Source organism: Fukomys damarensis, unplaced genomic scaffold (assembly GCF_012274545.1).
Source record: "Fukomys damarensis isolate Sample0158 unplaced genomic scaffold, DMR_v1.0_HiC HiC_scaffold_21, whole genome shotgun sequence".
In the NCBI taxonomy this organism is placed as follows: domain Eukaryota; kingdom Metazoa; phylum Chordata; class Mammalia; order Rodentia; family Bathyergidae; genus Fukomys; species Fukomys damarensis.
This window is the reverse complement of record NW_022900933.1, coordinates 32,083,684-32,096,443: the sequence shown is the minus strand read 5'-3', so window position 1 is coordinate 32,096,443 and position 12,760 is coordinate 32,083,684. Positions and strand designations below refer to the sequence as shown.

The 12,760-nt window shown below is 54.8% G+C and overlaps 1 protein-coding gene and 1 long non-coding RNA gene across 3 annotated transcripts in view; one reads left to right on the top strand and one right to left on the bottom strand.

The window, feature by feature from the left end:
* LOC104851853 overlaps window positions 1–6,652 on the top strand; it is an 8,292-nt gene extending 1,640 nt beyond the window's left edge. Inside the window, exons 2-5 of one of the 2 annotated variants that reach the window (XR_004518331.1) lie at window positions 998–1,132; window positions 2,205–2,826; window positions 4,880–5,135; window positions 5,614–6,652. This is a non-coding gene — a long non-coding RNA (uncharacterized LOC104851853). Of the gene's footprint in view, window positions 1–589; window positions 1,133–2,204; window positions 2,827–4,879; window positions 5,136–5,613 lie in introns of those variants that run through there. The other variant, XR_777325.2, reaches the window with a different exon arrangement.
* Rin3 (Ras and Rab interactor 3) overlaps window positions 1–12,760 on the bottom strand; it is a 97,285-nt gene that overhangs the window by 10,286 nt on the left and 74,239 nt on the right. The window contains exon 7 of the mRNA XM_019205252.2: window positions 9,354–9,662. Coding sequence (XP_019060797.1) covers window positions 9,354–9,662 — 309 coding nt within the window. The remainder of the gene's footprint in view (window positions 1–9,353; window positions 9,663–12,760) is intronic.

Sequence of the window (12,760 nt, the reverse complement as noted above, 5' to 3'; positions counted from 1 at the left end):
AAAAAAAAAAAAAAAAAAAAAAAAGAATATGAACTTGAGGCAGCAGCTGTAAAGGGCTACAGAAAGAACTATTATTGGTATCTGTGTTCTGCTTTCTCGGTGGCTCAGGTTTTCCACCCTTAAGATGAACAGGCTGAAGGGGTTGGCAACTCATGACAATGAAAAGCAGAGTCAGTCAGACCTAGATGGTAGGTCTCAGCGCACAGCCTACCAGCTGTGTGACCTCTGCAAACTTGCTTTACCTCTCTGAGCCTGCATTTCTAGTCATATATGAAGGGACACAGATAACGTGGGGTATCGCTGTGAAAACCATGACAGGATTTACATGGCGTGCCCCTGCCATGCTCCAGTGAAAACTAAAAATGACCCCTCTTCTTCCTACCTGAGCTCTGCAGCCCCAGCCCTCTTCGTTCCTGGCTTTGGAGCCCTCCCTGCTCAGAATGCATCCAGAGGAGTTTCCTGGGCCCTTTGTGAGCCCGAGGGGTTCCTGGGGAATTATTATTTCGTGTTTGGAACTGTTGTTCACGTGGATAGTTTAATTATTAAAATCCTGGCACACGGATATTTTTATTTATTTATTTTTTTTTTGGTTGACAGGGAACAAGGCGAGTCTGATGGTGTGGCCCTGAACCCGAACCTGAAAGGTTCACTTACAACTCAGGCCTTGCCTCAGAGCTGACTTAATTTGCACTCCAACTCCAAGAATGTGTTTTTTTTCCTTACTATTGTAAAGCTGCCCCAGGAATGCAATCAGGCAAGCTGCTCTGCTGCCAGGAAGTGGTTCTTAGCCAGGGTGGTTCTGCCCCCCACAGGGGAGGAGCAGGGGCGCTTTGAGGGCTCCCCAGGGCACAGGGCAGCCCCTGCCAAGGGTCAGAACTCTCAGCCTCAGGATGGTCCAGGCCGGGGCCAGGCTCAGGGGCTTGGAGGCTGGGCCGTGTGGTGCGACAGAGGACAGAGAATCCTTTGCTCTTTTTCTCCGTTCCATGTTCCCCTGGAGGAATCCCTGCTGATCCCCAAGGCAGGAATTTGGGGTCCAGCTCCTTGGTGCCCTCCACAGGATGTTCGGATGCCGAGTCTGTCTCCCGGACCGCCTACCGGCACTCACAGCCTGGCGCACAGGAAGTAGTTCCGGGTGAGTCAATGAATGCGCGAGGGCCCAGCTCTGACTCAGTCCCGAGGACATTTCCTCCCAGGGCAGCCGCGCCCTGGGTCCCCACATGGAAGGCTGGGGTCCTCCCCGTTCCCCCACTCGGAGTCCCCCATCTGACCACTTCCTGCGCTCACCTATAGCTTTTTTCCAGTCTCACCCTCAGCCCGCCCAGCAGCTTCCTTCCTTAAAGGGAAGGTCTGATTGTGGCTGGTCCCTTCCCAAGAATCATCTGTGGCTCCCCATTGCTAGTCAAGGCCCACTTTCCACGAGTGCGCCCGAGACCCTCGCTGACGACTCGCCCTGCCAGCCCCTTGCAATCCACCCAGCCAGGGGCCTCCGCGCAGGTCACCTGCGTTCCTGCCCTTGGAGCCCGCCACACCCACCTGCCTGGCCCGTCCCACCCTTGTCTTCCACAACCTGCAATTTGACCTCACCCTCCAGACAGCCACATTTGTGTGACACTTTAAAAGGCAAAGCAGGGCCGGGGATGTAGCTCAGCGGTGCTGCCACCGCCTGTCTTGTAAGCACAAGGTTCCGAGTTCCATCCCAGGTACGAAAAAGCAGATTCTGTGAGTAGCATACCGATGAATTCTTACAGAGACTCCGGGAGGTGAGCTCAGCTCACTGCCTCCTCTTATGGAGGAGCGAAGCAAGATTCAGAGAAGTCAAGCTACTTGCCCAAGGTCACATGGCAAGGATGTGATGAGCCGGGCCTTGTATCCACCTCTAACTCACCTGCAGCCCCAGTCACGGTGCTCACTCTGCTCCCTACCTCAGGACCACCCATCCGTCACCCTCCCGGGTCATATTTCACGATGCTGTCTCTCTGTGGTCTCTGTGGCCTTCAGCACAGTGTTCCCTCTGCCTGGGACACCCTCCCTACCTTTCCACTGCCCACTCTGTTTCTCCCCAATCCTGCTCCAGCTCCCAGGTACCCACACTGTTTCAGAGCCTCCCCATTCCTCAGCTGTGAGCTCTGAGACAGCACAGAAGGGGCTGTGTGAGCTGCCCTGCATCACTAGACCTCTCTGAGACTCTGTCCCATCTTTTCCAGCCCCCAGCACAGGGCTTGGACGTAGGACGCCGACTGCGGACAGAGCCGAGTCCCACCCATGTTCTCACTGGACCCTCTTCTGGCTGCCTGGGCTCAGGGTTGCAGTCACAGATCCTGGGTCTGCTGGGAGTGACTTCCCAAAGGGCTGTTGAAAGGAAAAAGCAAAACAAAAGCCGACTTGCTGCGTCTGCCAGAGTCTGAGTTGTAACTGTTTGCATGAAGAGACTGTGGCATTTGCCTCTCCAGAACTGGTAAGCAGCCAGTTTCAGTGCACTGATGGCCTCAGAAGCAACAGGTCCAATCACACTGGGACCAGAGCCCGGGTCTTCCCCCTCTTTGGGAAGAAGCGAGCACAAGGCCCTCTGACCCATGGTGGCCCCCCCAGGCCTATGCAAGCATCAAGTGTGGCTGAAGCGTGCTCTCCGTGTAACTAGGGCTTTGTCTCCTTCCTGGAAGCTGGGAACCCCAGTTCCGGGCTCTGCCTGTGCACAGAGGGCCCCAGGCAACAGCACTGGGATGCTGGACACAGCAGCAAAACAAGTCTCCGGAGATCCGAACATCTAACCGGCACCCGCCTGGCTGTGCATCCCGAAGCCCTGCTGGCTGCAACCTGCATTTCCTGGTGATTTCTGCTTTCTTTCCTGCCAAGTTCCATCTGCTTTGCCATTTGTAGTATGAGGAACTGCTCAGGCTGAGCTGTACAGAGCAGGAGGGGGCCTTCCGAGCGGGAAAGCTCTGTTTCAGAAATGATCCCAAGGGTGCTCTCTGGGATGGCGCAGACGGTGGGGTCCGGAGGCCCCTAACTGCCGTCTGGTGAGTTGTACAGTGTAAGATCACTCACTAAGGCACTCTGGGCCTCATTTTTCCCACCTGAAAACTGGGAATAACTGTTATGTAGCACTGTTGTGAGCATCAAATGCACGGCTGAAAGGAAGTCTGGTCATTTAGGAAGCATTATTTAAAGACAGATTAGCAAACTTCTTTCTGTTATCAGATCAGATGATAAAAATTTTCAGTTTTACAGGCGATACAGTGTCTGTCCTGAATATTAAATGGAGCCACTGTAACATAGCAACCCTACACAGTGTGTACATAGATAGATGCGACTATGTTTCAATGACAATAAATATATAATAGCAGGTGGCAGGTCCAAGTTGGCTGGTGGCTATGGTTTACAGACTCCTAATCTAGAAAAAAATTTATCCTTTTATCATAACTACTCCCATCCCAGTCATGCCGATGGGCTCTTTCTGGGAGCAGACAGCTGGTGCAACAATCCTGGGGCACACCAGGCTCATAACTGTGATGAGTTTGGATCTTTGCCCACTGCCACGGCTACTGCTGAAAGCAACTTGCTTTCTCTTGGAACACCCTACCAACCAGGTCTGACACCCTTATAATGGGCTCCCCAGGTCCTATTACTGCAGAGTAGAAAAGTAAGTAAGTTTCCTCAGAGAGGCCTTCCCCGAGCACTGGGCCAGGAAGCACATGGCTTCGGCACCCAGACCCTTACCCTGCTTGCTTGATCTGTGAACACCCTAAAGACAGGGACTGGCCTTTCAGGGTTTTCTGTTCCCATCTCTACTGTCAGCAGATGGTTTTCAATGTTGGATGGATTTATCGATGAAAGCATAAGAAGGCAGTAAGTCGAGATTGTCTAGTGTGGTGGGGTTTGAACCCTCTTCTAAAGTGGAGGCCTTTCTCGGAGGGCATCTCACACACAAGTGAGCTTCTCTGGCTGGCCAGGGTGGGGTGACAGGGCTGGCTGCCCAGTTCGCCTCTGTCTCCCGACGGCACCCTCAGGGCCACTCCCTCTGTGTGGGCCCCTAGACAGTTCCCTGGAACCAGTTTGAAAATTCCTGGTTTCCTAGCTCCTGGCCGAGAGACTCAGGACCCGGGGAGAAGACTGGCACGGGGGAGGTCACCTCTGCACTCTGTGGCTGGGTGAGGCAGGGAGCCAGCCCCTCCTTCCTGCTGAGCTCCTGAGCTCCGCTTGGTGGCCTGCCCTTTGCAGAGTTTTGGTTAAGTCTAACTTCTGCTTGGAGCAACAGCACTGCTCCCATCTGGCATCACCGCAGCTCCAGGCTTCCTCTTCAGAGAGCTCAGCCTGCTATGGAGGCGGGCAGGCAACCGCAGCCACCCAGACTGGCTCTGAGAAGCGTCGCGCTGCAGGGTGAAGTAACTTTTCCCGTGACTTGGGCCTGTCTTTTCCCAGGCCATCTCCGACTGCTGGTGACCCTAGGGAGGCCGGCTGGGGATGCAGGCCGGGGGTCCAGACCTGGTCTACTGCTCAGCTGCTCAGAGTGGCGCTGGCTGTGCTGCCTGACTGCACTGGGCCTCAGTTTCCTTGGAAAGAGGGGGCACAATGATGTCCACCTGCTGTGGAGTAGTTATGAGGATGTAAGGAAAAGATGGCAAGTCCTCAGCATGGTGCCTGCTGTGTGCCTGGGCTGTAGGCAGTGTAGATAGTCGACTTTAGATGTTACAGCAGCCAGTATTTCCTCAGTTAATTATCTATCATCTGAGACTAGAAAGAAATTCTCCAAAACACCACCACTGATCAATTTTTCAACATTAAACATGAACAACCTTTGTCATCACAAGTCATTTTAGTTTTTCTAGTACAGATTTTAAAAACCAACAGTCTGAACTCCTCTCTGGCTTCTTTGCCCTAGGTCAATGTCATAAGGCCCCTGAGTTCCGCATCAGAACCTTCCACCAATCCACTTTCCCAGCACTGGCCCTGCCTGAACCATCCATGAACTCTGCACTTCATGGTCTCCCGGGAGGTGGATGTCAAGGGACCTGGGCCCCATCACCAGCTTGCTGGTCCCACATCAAGCCACCTGGCCATGTGTACTCCATGTCCCAGGATGAGAGCTGGGTGGCATCTCCGGAAGTCCTTTGGCACCAGAATGCTGAAGGCACCAGGTTAGAAGATCTGACCCTGTATCCCATCACCCCCCAGAGGATTCCTGGCTTGGATCTATTTCTCCTGCTTTTCAATGTTTAGCCTTAGTCATCAAAGAGGAGGGAATCACTTGCTGGCTAAAGTAAAAGAGCAGAATCTAGAAGTCTTGCTGCTCTCACCAAGCCTCACGAACCCGCAGGAGCTGGGCCTGCTCCTGGGTACAGACAGTCTATCCCAGGCTTTCTGCCTCTGTAAACTCCCCAACCCGCCTGACCCAGGTAGTCAGCTGCCATTGTGAAATGCAAGGCTGGCTGGAACAGTGAAGAAAGCAGAGGCGCAGGGTGAGGTGGTTTAGGGTTCGGCTCTCAGGTTGTTGCAGCTGTCCTGCTGGAAAGGACAGCACAGCCTGGGAATCAGATCCTGTGCTTCCAAGACCACCCACTTATGCTCCTCCATAGTCTCTCCTGCAGCCTGGCCCCATTGTGTTCTTATTTTCAGTGGGCCACGCAAGAACTGCACGGAGCTGCTGTTACACCATCAAGGCCACGGCAGAGGCAGGCAGGGGCCTCATTCTGGAAGGCCAGAGGTAGCCCCGGGCAGGAGAGCAGTGGTAAGCTTGGGAGGGGCTGTCTTCTGTGTGGAGGACACAGGCTCCAGCTCTGCCTCTCCATGGGGTCCCTAAGAGCTCCTCCGCCTTCAGTGCAGGATTGCTGGTCTCTGGACCCCATCTGGAGTCCCAAGGCTACAGACGGCAAAAGCCACTGGGAACACCACACGGGAGATGGCTGGGAGTCCAAGGCCTGGGGCCTTGTCCTAAAATCACCCAGTGTCAGAGTCAGAAGAGAGTAGATGGGGATGTGGCCAAGAATGCGTAACCTCAACCTAATCATGAAGAAACATCTGATGAACACAAAATGGGGAACTTTCACGTAAAGGAAAAAGCAGGGGGTGGGGAAGGAAGTCTGCATTTCAGTCTCAAAACTGCCAGTGTTATGAACGAGAGAGACGGGCTGTGCAAATATTCCAAATTAAAGTAGGGGAAACAGCTTTCCTGCTACAGGGAGTATCTGGCCCTTGGCTGGATCCCGACCTGGAGAGGGGCGCTAACAAGGACCTTATTGGACCAAGAGACCAAAGCAGTGCAAACTTCTGAAGTGGACAAATCCCGAGTGGCGGTACAGGGGTGTGCAGCCTTCGTGCTTCCAGACCAGACCTTCCATGGCGCACTCAGGAAAGTGTCTAGGGGCAGAGGGCCCGGGGCAGCTAACATCCGTTATATGATTCAGAAAGAACTCTGTGTGCACAGAGAGAGAGAAAGCAGTTGGGGTAAGACGGTAACAATACACAAGAGCTTGCCCATATGCCTATTTCAGTACCCTGCTTCTATTCTTGGGCTGTTTGAAATTATTTCCAAGTAAAAGACTAAAAAAAAAGCAGTAGAACTATTTATTTCAAACAAAAGCTCATGCAGAACCCCATGTGTAAAAAACGTTCCAGCGCGGCTGTCGGCGGTGGCAAGGCTGGCCCTGAGCCTGTTGCCTGGTGGCCCTGGGTGCATGGTGAACCCAGCTGGGAAACCACTAAGAGCATCGTGTCTCCCACAGATCAGACGGCGGTGAGAGGCAGTGGTGCCTGTACCCTAACATCTGAGCGCTCACACGCACTCAGGCCTCCTCCTGAGAGCCTCCAGAGGTGTCCTCAGCCCTGTTTTAAGGGTGGGGACACTGAGGCAGTGGTGAGGTGACTCACAAACTCCCTTCTGCTCAGGGACACCCCCTGGGCTGTCCCCTCCATGTGCACGCGGAGGCCCCGTGAGATGGGTGTCCAAGACTATGTGGGGAAGCCAGGTTCAAACCCAGGGCTGCAGGCCAGCCACACCATCCCTGTTCTTGTCAGAGAAGCAGCTGAGGCTCCGAGGCGGGGCGGCTCCAACCTGCCAGGGGCTGAGATTAAATCCAGCACCACTGGACACCCTGCCAGGACCCAGCCAGTGGGGGAAGGGATGCCCCGTGCTCCCTTGGTGAGAACCCACTGGTTCTGGTGGGAAATCTTGGCTCAGAGCCCTGGCGCTGGCCTGACCTCCACAGCTTAGAGTCCCTGGTGCTGGTGGGGTGGTCTCTGAGACGGCAGAGATTACAGGCCCCTCCACTCTGTCTCCCCACTGCTGTTGCCAATTTACTGGCTCCACCAGCTGCCTTTCTTTCCCCTTCCCTCCCCGTCCCTGCTCTGGGTAAGTTTTCAGTAACCAAATCTGCAGATAGCGAATGTCATGGCCACGTGATGGGTTTTCAGAAAATTCCAGGAAGCCAGAGGCTTCTGGGGAAACCGAGGCACGCTGAGAATTGACCTGCCCTTTCCCAGGGTCAAGCTGGGGTAGCATGGGGACCTGATATGCTCTTGAGCCTGACTCCTCCTCCCACAGGTGCCAACCAGGGACAGGGACATTGGTATTAGGAGGTGCAGCTGCCTGCAAGGTGTGGGCCTCCTCTAAGTTTCAAGGTGGCTCCCAGTGCGGACTGCTATGCCCCTCACCCGGGAGGAAGCAGGAGGCGGGCTGCGCGCTGGGTCATTTAAGCAGCAGAGCTGGAGACAGAAACTGGGTCTGGCTCTTCCACATCCCTCCTCGTGTGAGGCTGCCCCCAGCAAAGGGCTCTTTCTCCTTTCTGGCTTGACTCAGTTTCTCTGATGTTCCCTCTACCCATCTTGCAGGACAGCCCAATCCTGCCTACCCGCCTCAGATCCAGAACTGACTCGCTCAGTCTGAGAAGGCCCCTGCAGCCAGGCCAAGCCTCCCAGGACTCCAGCCCCTGGGGCTGTCCCTGCCCATCTCTCTGAGAGCTCTGGGTTCTGCAGGCTGCCTGCAAACACTGCCTTATTTCTGTGGGAACTTTCTTTTGGGTGGGTACTGGGTTGTGTTTGTATCCTTGTCCTGTTCACTGGCCTGCAGACTGCACAAGTCACCTGATGCCCAAGACTAAAGTCCACCCTGTGAAGATAAGAGCTTCATGACCCCTGCTACAGCCCTCTATCTCCCAACCACATTTCTAGCTTAGCGTGGTGCCTGCCTTTGGGAAATAACATTCATTCTCACCGTGGCACATGTCAGGTTAGCACGAAAAATGATTCTTACCTGGAGCTGGGCTTGTGCCAGGGAAGCTTTTCTAGGAGAAGGGACCCTACCCTTGCCACATCCACACCCGACAACAGCCCTCTGCTAGCTTCCGCCCTAACTGGCCTGTCCTTCTCTAAGGATGGCCACAGCCGCACCCGCAGGGCAAAGCGCTGAGGACAGCTCTCCACACAAGTTGTCTCCATATTCTCAGTGACTGAGATGGGCCATGAGGATCTTAGTTTCCCCTATCTGTAAAGCAGCCTTCACAGATGAGGAAATTGGCTTTAAGGGACTAAGTAAATCACTCAAGGTCATACAAACCAGGGATTTGAATCCAGGTCTGTATGGTTATAGAGATGACCATCTTCCCACTCTTCATTACCATGGGTGCTCACTGCACCTGGGCATCCGGCTGACAGGTTGGGTGGGGGATGGAATGCAGCCAGCATTCTGCTCAAGAAGGTGTGCATTAGTGTCTATTCCAAGCTGCCTGGAGCAGTGCTGGGTAAACTGATTATAAACAGTGTGAGGACCCCGCTCCCTACCTCTGCACCCCTTGCAATGTGACCTTGCCAGGGAAATGCTCCTCACCCATGAGCCAGGGTTCAGGTTTTGACTAAACAAATGAACCACTTGTATCTGCAACAGCCTGTGAGTGCAGGCCAGGCCCCCGCAGGCCGGGGTGTGCTCTCCTGGGCACAAGCCTGGACTAACCCCATGCAAGAAGACGAGCTGTGACCCAGGAACCTCGGCGCAAGCCATTGGCAGCCACTGCTGCAGTGTGGCCGCCCTCACCTGGGCAGCTCAGCCCGCCATGGCTCACTGCAGACGTGGGAGCCACGCTGAGCCCAAGCCCAAGAACGAACTCTCAGCACCTAAGAAGGGGACCTTATTTGGAAATGGGGTCACCGCAGATGTGATTGGTCATGAGGTCACAGTGGAGCAGGGAAAGCCCCTACCAGCCATGACCAGTGTCCTCACGAAAAGGGGAAATCTGGACACAGACCCGTACATACTGACCGCTGTGGGCACAATGGGGCTCCGCAGCCCGAAGCTGGGAGAGGGTGGGGACGCAAGGGTGGGGACAGACGGGGCTGACCCGCCCCATGGCCAGGAACCCTTCTACCTGGGTTGCCGAGCGCCATGGAATCATAGATGAGCTTGCAGGTCTTGAGCAGGATGGAGATCTTCTTCTCTGGAGAGTAGGCCTTGTGCATGGCAGCCAGCTTCTGCGAGATCTTCTCCATGACGGGCACCTCGGGCACACTGGTGGTCACGCCCAGGTCAGTGGTGGTGGTGGCCAGGACCACCTGCTGGTTCTCCTTGAGCTGCCGCAGGGAGCCGTCCTGGCTGTGGAGCTCGTGCAGGCTCGAGTCGATGGCTTCCTTCAGGGGCTTCAGCACGCACTTGTACAGGGCTGACTCCACGATGGCTTCTGCTGGCCGGCAGAGCAAGGGGAGGGCGTCAGCGGCAGGGCTCCAGGCTCCCGGCCCTGCCACCCAGCAGTGCAGCCTCCCGTCCTGCTACCTGCAGGCCACACTCAGCCCGGGCAGGTCTGACGCACGGATCCTGTGGGAATCCCCCAGAACCGCGCTGCAGACAAATGGACACAAGCACCCCGGCAGCTGCAGTACCTGGGCATTAGATGGTGGTGCTGTTCACAGAGCCTGGTGCAGAGTGAACTCACAGGGCTGCTTTAGCAGTGCGGTGCACACTGGTCAACCTCAAGTTGTGCAGTGGACAACCTGGCCGGCTGTATGCTGAGGGCCTGCATGCCTGATAAATGACTGGTGGATTTATCCTTGATGTCTCTTTCAAGACCCACATCTGCTTGACTCATCTCAAAAAAGCATACCCAGATTCTCATCACTTCCATGGCCACCACCCTGACCCAGGCTGGACAGGCCACCCCAACACAGCTTGCCCAGATTAAGGCAGTAGCCTCTGGCCCCTGTCACGTGTTTGAATGCGACAGTCCTTTGCCCTGATGGTCCTGCCCTGGAGCCAGCCAGCCATGTATTGAAGCCTCTAACACCATGACCCAAATAAACCTTTCCTCCCTTAAACTGTCCATAGCAGGTATTTTGTCCCAGTGCCAGGAAAACTAACCAATACACAACACAGTGAAATCAAAGCCAAAGTTACCCTAGTGGCCCGTGAGGCCTCTGTGGTTGGCCCTGCAGCCCCTTTCACTGGAGCTCTGCTTGCTCTCTGTGCTGCTCCTCCTCCCTGCCAGGCTGCTCCTGCCTCTGGGCCTTTGCACCAGGTTCCAGCCCCACTGCCTTGCCCCTTGCCATTCAAATGTCATCTGATCTGTCAAGCAGTCCTGATCAACTTGGGGAGTGGGCATCAATGAACTCTGATCTCATAATAACTCTACAGGGGGTGATTGAAAATATGGTGAATGTTTAAATTAAAAAAAATTATTACGGTGAAAGACATATGGCTATTAATCCCCCTAAAAGTACTCCTCATTTGGAACACACTTTTAAGGTCTGAAGTCCTCTTCCATGAGTGGCTTTAGTTGTGCTGTTGTGCTGCCTTGATGTCCTGAATCAATTTAAAATGCTTCCCTTTTATGGTCATTTTGAACTTTGGGGAAGAGCCAGAGGTCACATGGTGCCGGTGAATAGGTTGGATGAGGACACAGAATCACTTTTTTGGGGGTACTGGGGATCGAACTGGGGTCCTTGTGCTTGCGAGGCAGGCAGCAGCCCCACTGAGCTAAATCCCCAGCCCCAGAGTCACGTTTTTACAAGGTTGCCTTTCTGTTGGATGGCGCTTGGCAGCAGCATTCACCATTATTATTATTGTTGTTGTTATTATTTTTTCGGTACTGGGGATTGGACTCAGGACCTTGTGCTTGCCAGGCAGGCACAGTGCTGCTGAGCTAAATCCCTGGCCTACACCATTATTATTATTAATTTCTTTATACCTTCAGACCCCTTTTTGTGTGTTTATTTTCATTAACCCACACCGTTATTTTTGATCACATCTCATAAAGACATTCATGAAAGAGGACTCCCAGAACGGCTTCAGAAAGTGGCAAGAAGGACGGGAAGAGTGCATTGGAAGCGAGGAAGAGGGTTCTGAGGGGTCCACAGCGATGTGTCTTTTACTATACTTGGTCCCCCTGCCCATGGAAAACACTAGGCTCAGATGGGTTGGAGGCCAAACAAGGACCTGTACTCACGCCTGCCTGACACCATGGTGACAATCCAACCCTGTCCCTGTGGAAGATGTCCTGCATGGGGTTGCTCTTGTCTGGGTCAGGCTGTCAGCCCTGGATATCCCGGGTCTCCGTCTTGCCAACCCCCACATCCCCCCCATTGGGAGAACACACGGGGCACAGACTGGGCGGGACTTCCCTTCCCACTGCCCCAGGCTCCTGTGTGACCTTACTGTTTTCCTTCCCATTCCAGCCCTTTTTCCTATTCTGTATAACGGGAGGGCTGTGCTTGTCCTCGGGCCCTCACATCTGAGGGCCCTGGCTCTCCTGCAGATGCTACTTCTCTAGACTTTGTCCTCTGTGACCACAGACAGGTGCAGGGACTGTGTGTCTTAACTGCTCCTTGTGCCTTTCACCCTATCACCAAAGGCAGGGTCAGTGCCTCATGTGGCTTAGGGTCTCACTGAGCACAGAGGAGGCAGAGTAGCTGCTCAGGGATGGGCCGCTGCTGGTCTGAATCAGCTCTACTGCTGACTCCGTGTCCTCTTGGCCAGGTCACTAAACCTGCGAGCCATGACTTCTAGGTACAGCAGTGGTCCAGCTGCTTGTTTTGGCTCGAGTCGTAAGGCTGAGGTGTGCAGTGTCTGGAACGCTGCTGGCCCTGCTGGTGCTGCTCAGTCTCATTCCCTCTCTGCCTGCAGCTCTAGCCCTGCCAACCTTCGTAGCCCTGCTTGGCACCCACCCTTCTCCCTGCCTGGAAGCCTCCTTGCCCCACACTCAGCCCAGGGCAGGCTCTGGGGATGCTGTGCCCTGTTGTGCCAGGCAGACGCCAAGTCCAGTACCTGTTGGCATCTTGGTACCTGAGATAGCTGTCCTTTGCAGATACCCTGTGGTGAGTCGCTGTCACCAGCTGGCCACCCTGGGGCTCAGGTCTCCTGCTGTTTCTGGCAGTGGTCTGGCTGGCACTCACTTCCTTTACTGGTTACCTGGACCAGTTCCCTGACTCATCTCCCTGCTTGGTCTCCTCTTCTGCGCCCTCCATGCGCCATTCAGAGGCCCACCGCCTCCAGGCCAGACCCTCGGCCTGACTCTCACAGTCTCCAGAGCAGCCCACGACCCTCTCACTGTAGCACCCACCTCTCTGCCTGCGTCCACGTTGCTGTCTCTGCCCCAGAGGAAAGCCCAGCCAGCCCTGGTCTCTTCAGCTCAGTCCCCTCTGGCCCCCTCTGAGCCTCTCCGAGCCTCCATGCCCTTCCATGCCCTCCAGTTCTGCACCCTGCCAGGGTCTCCATCCTTCCAGGGCTGATCTCACCGTCTCATGGCTCCTTTTGTGCTGACAATTCCCAAATGTCTATCTATAGCCT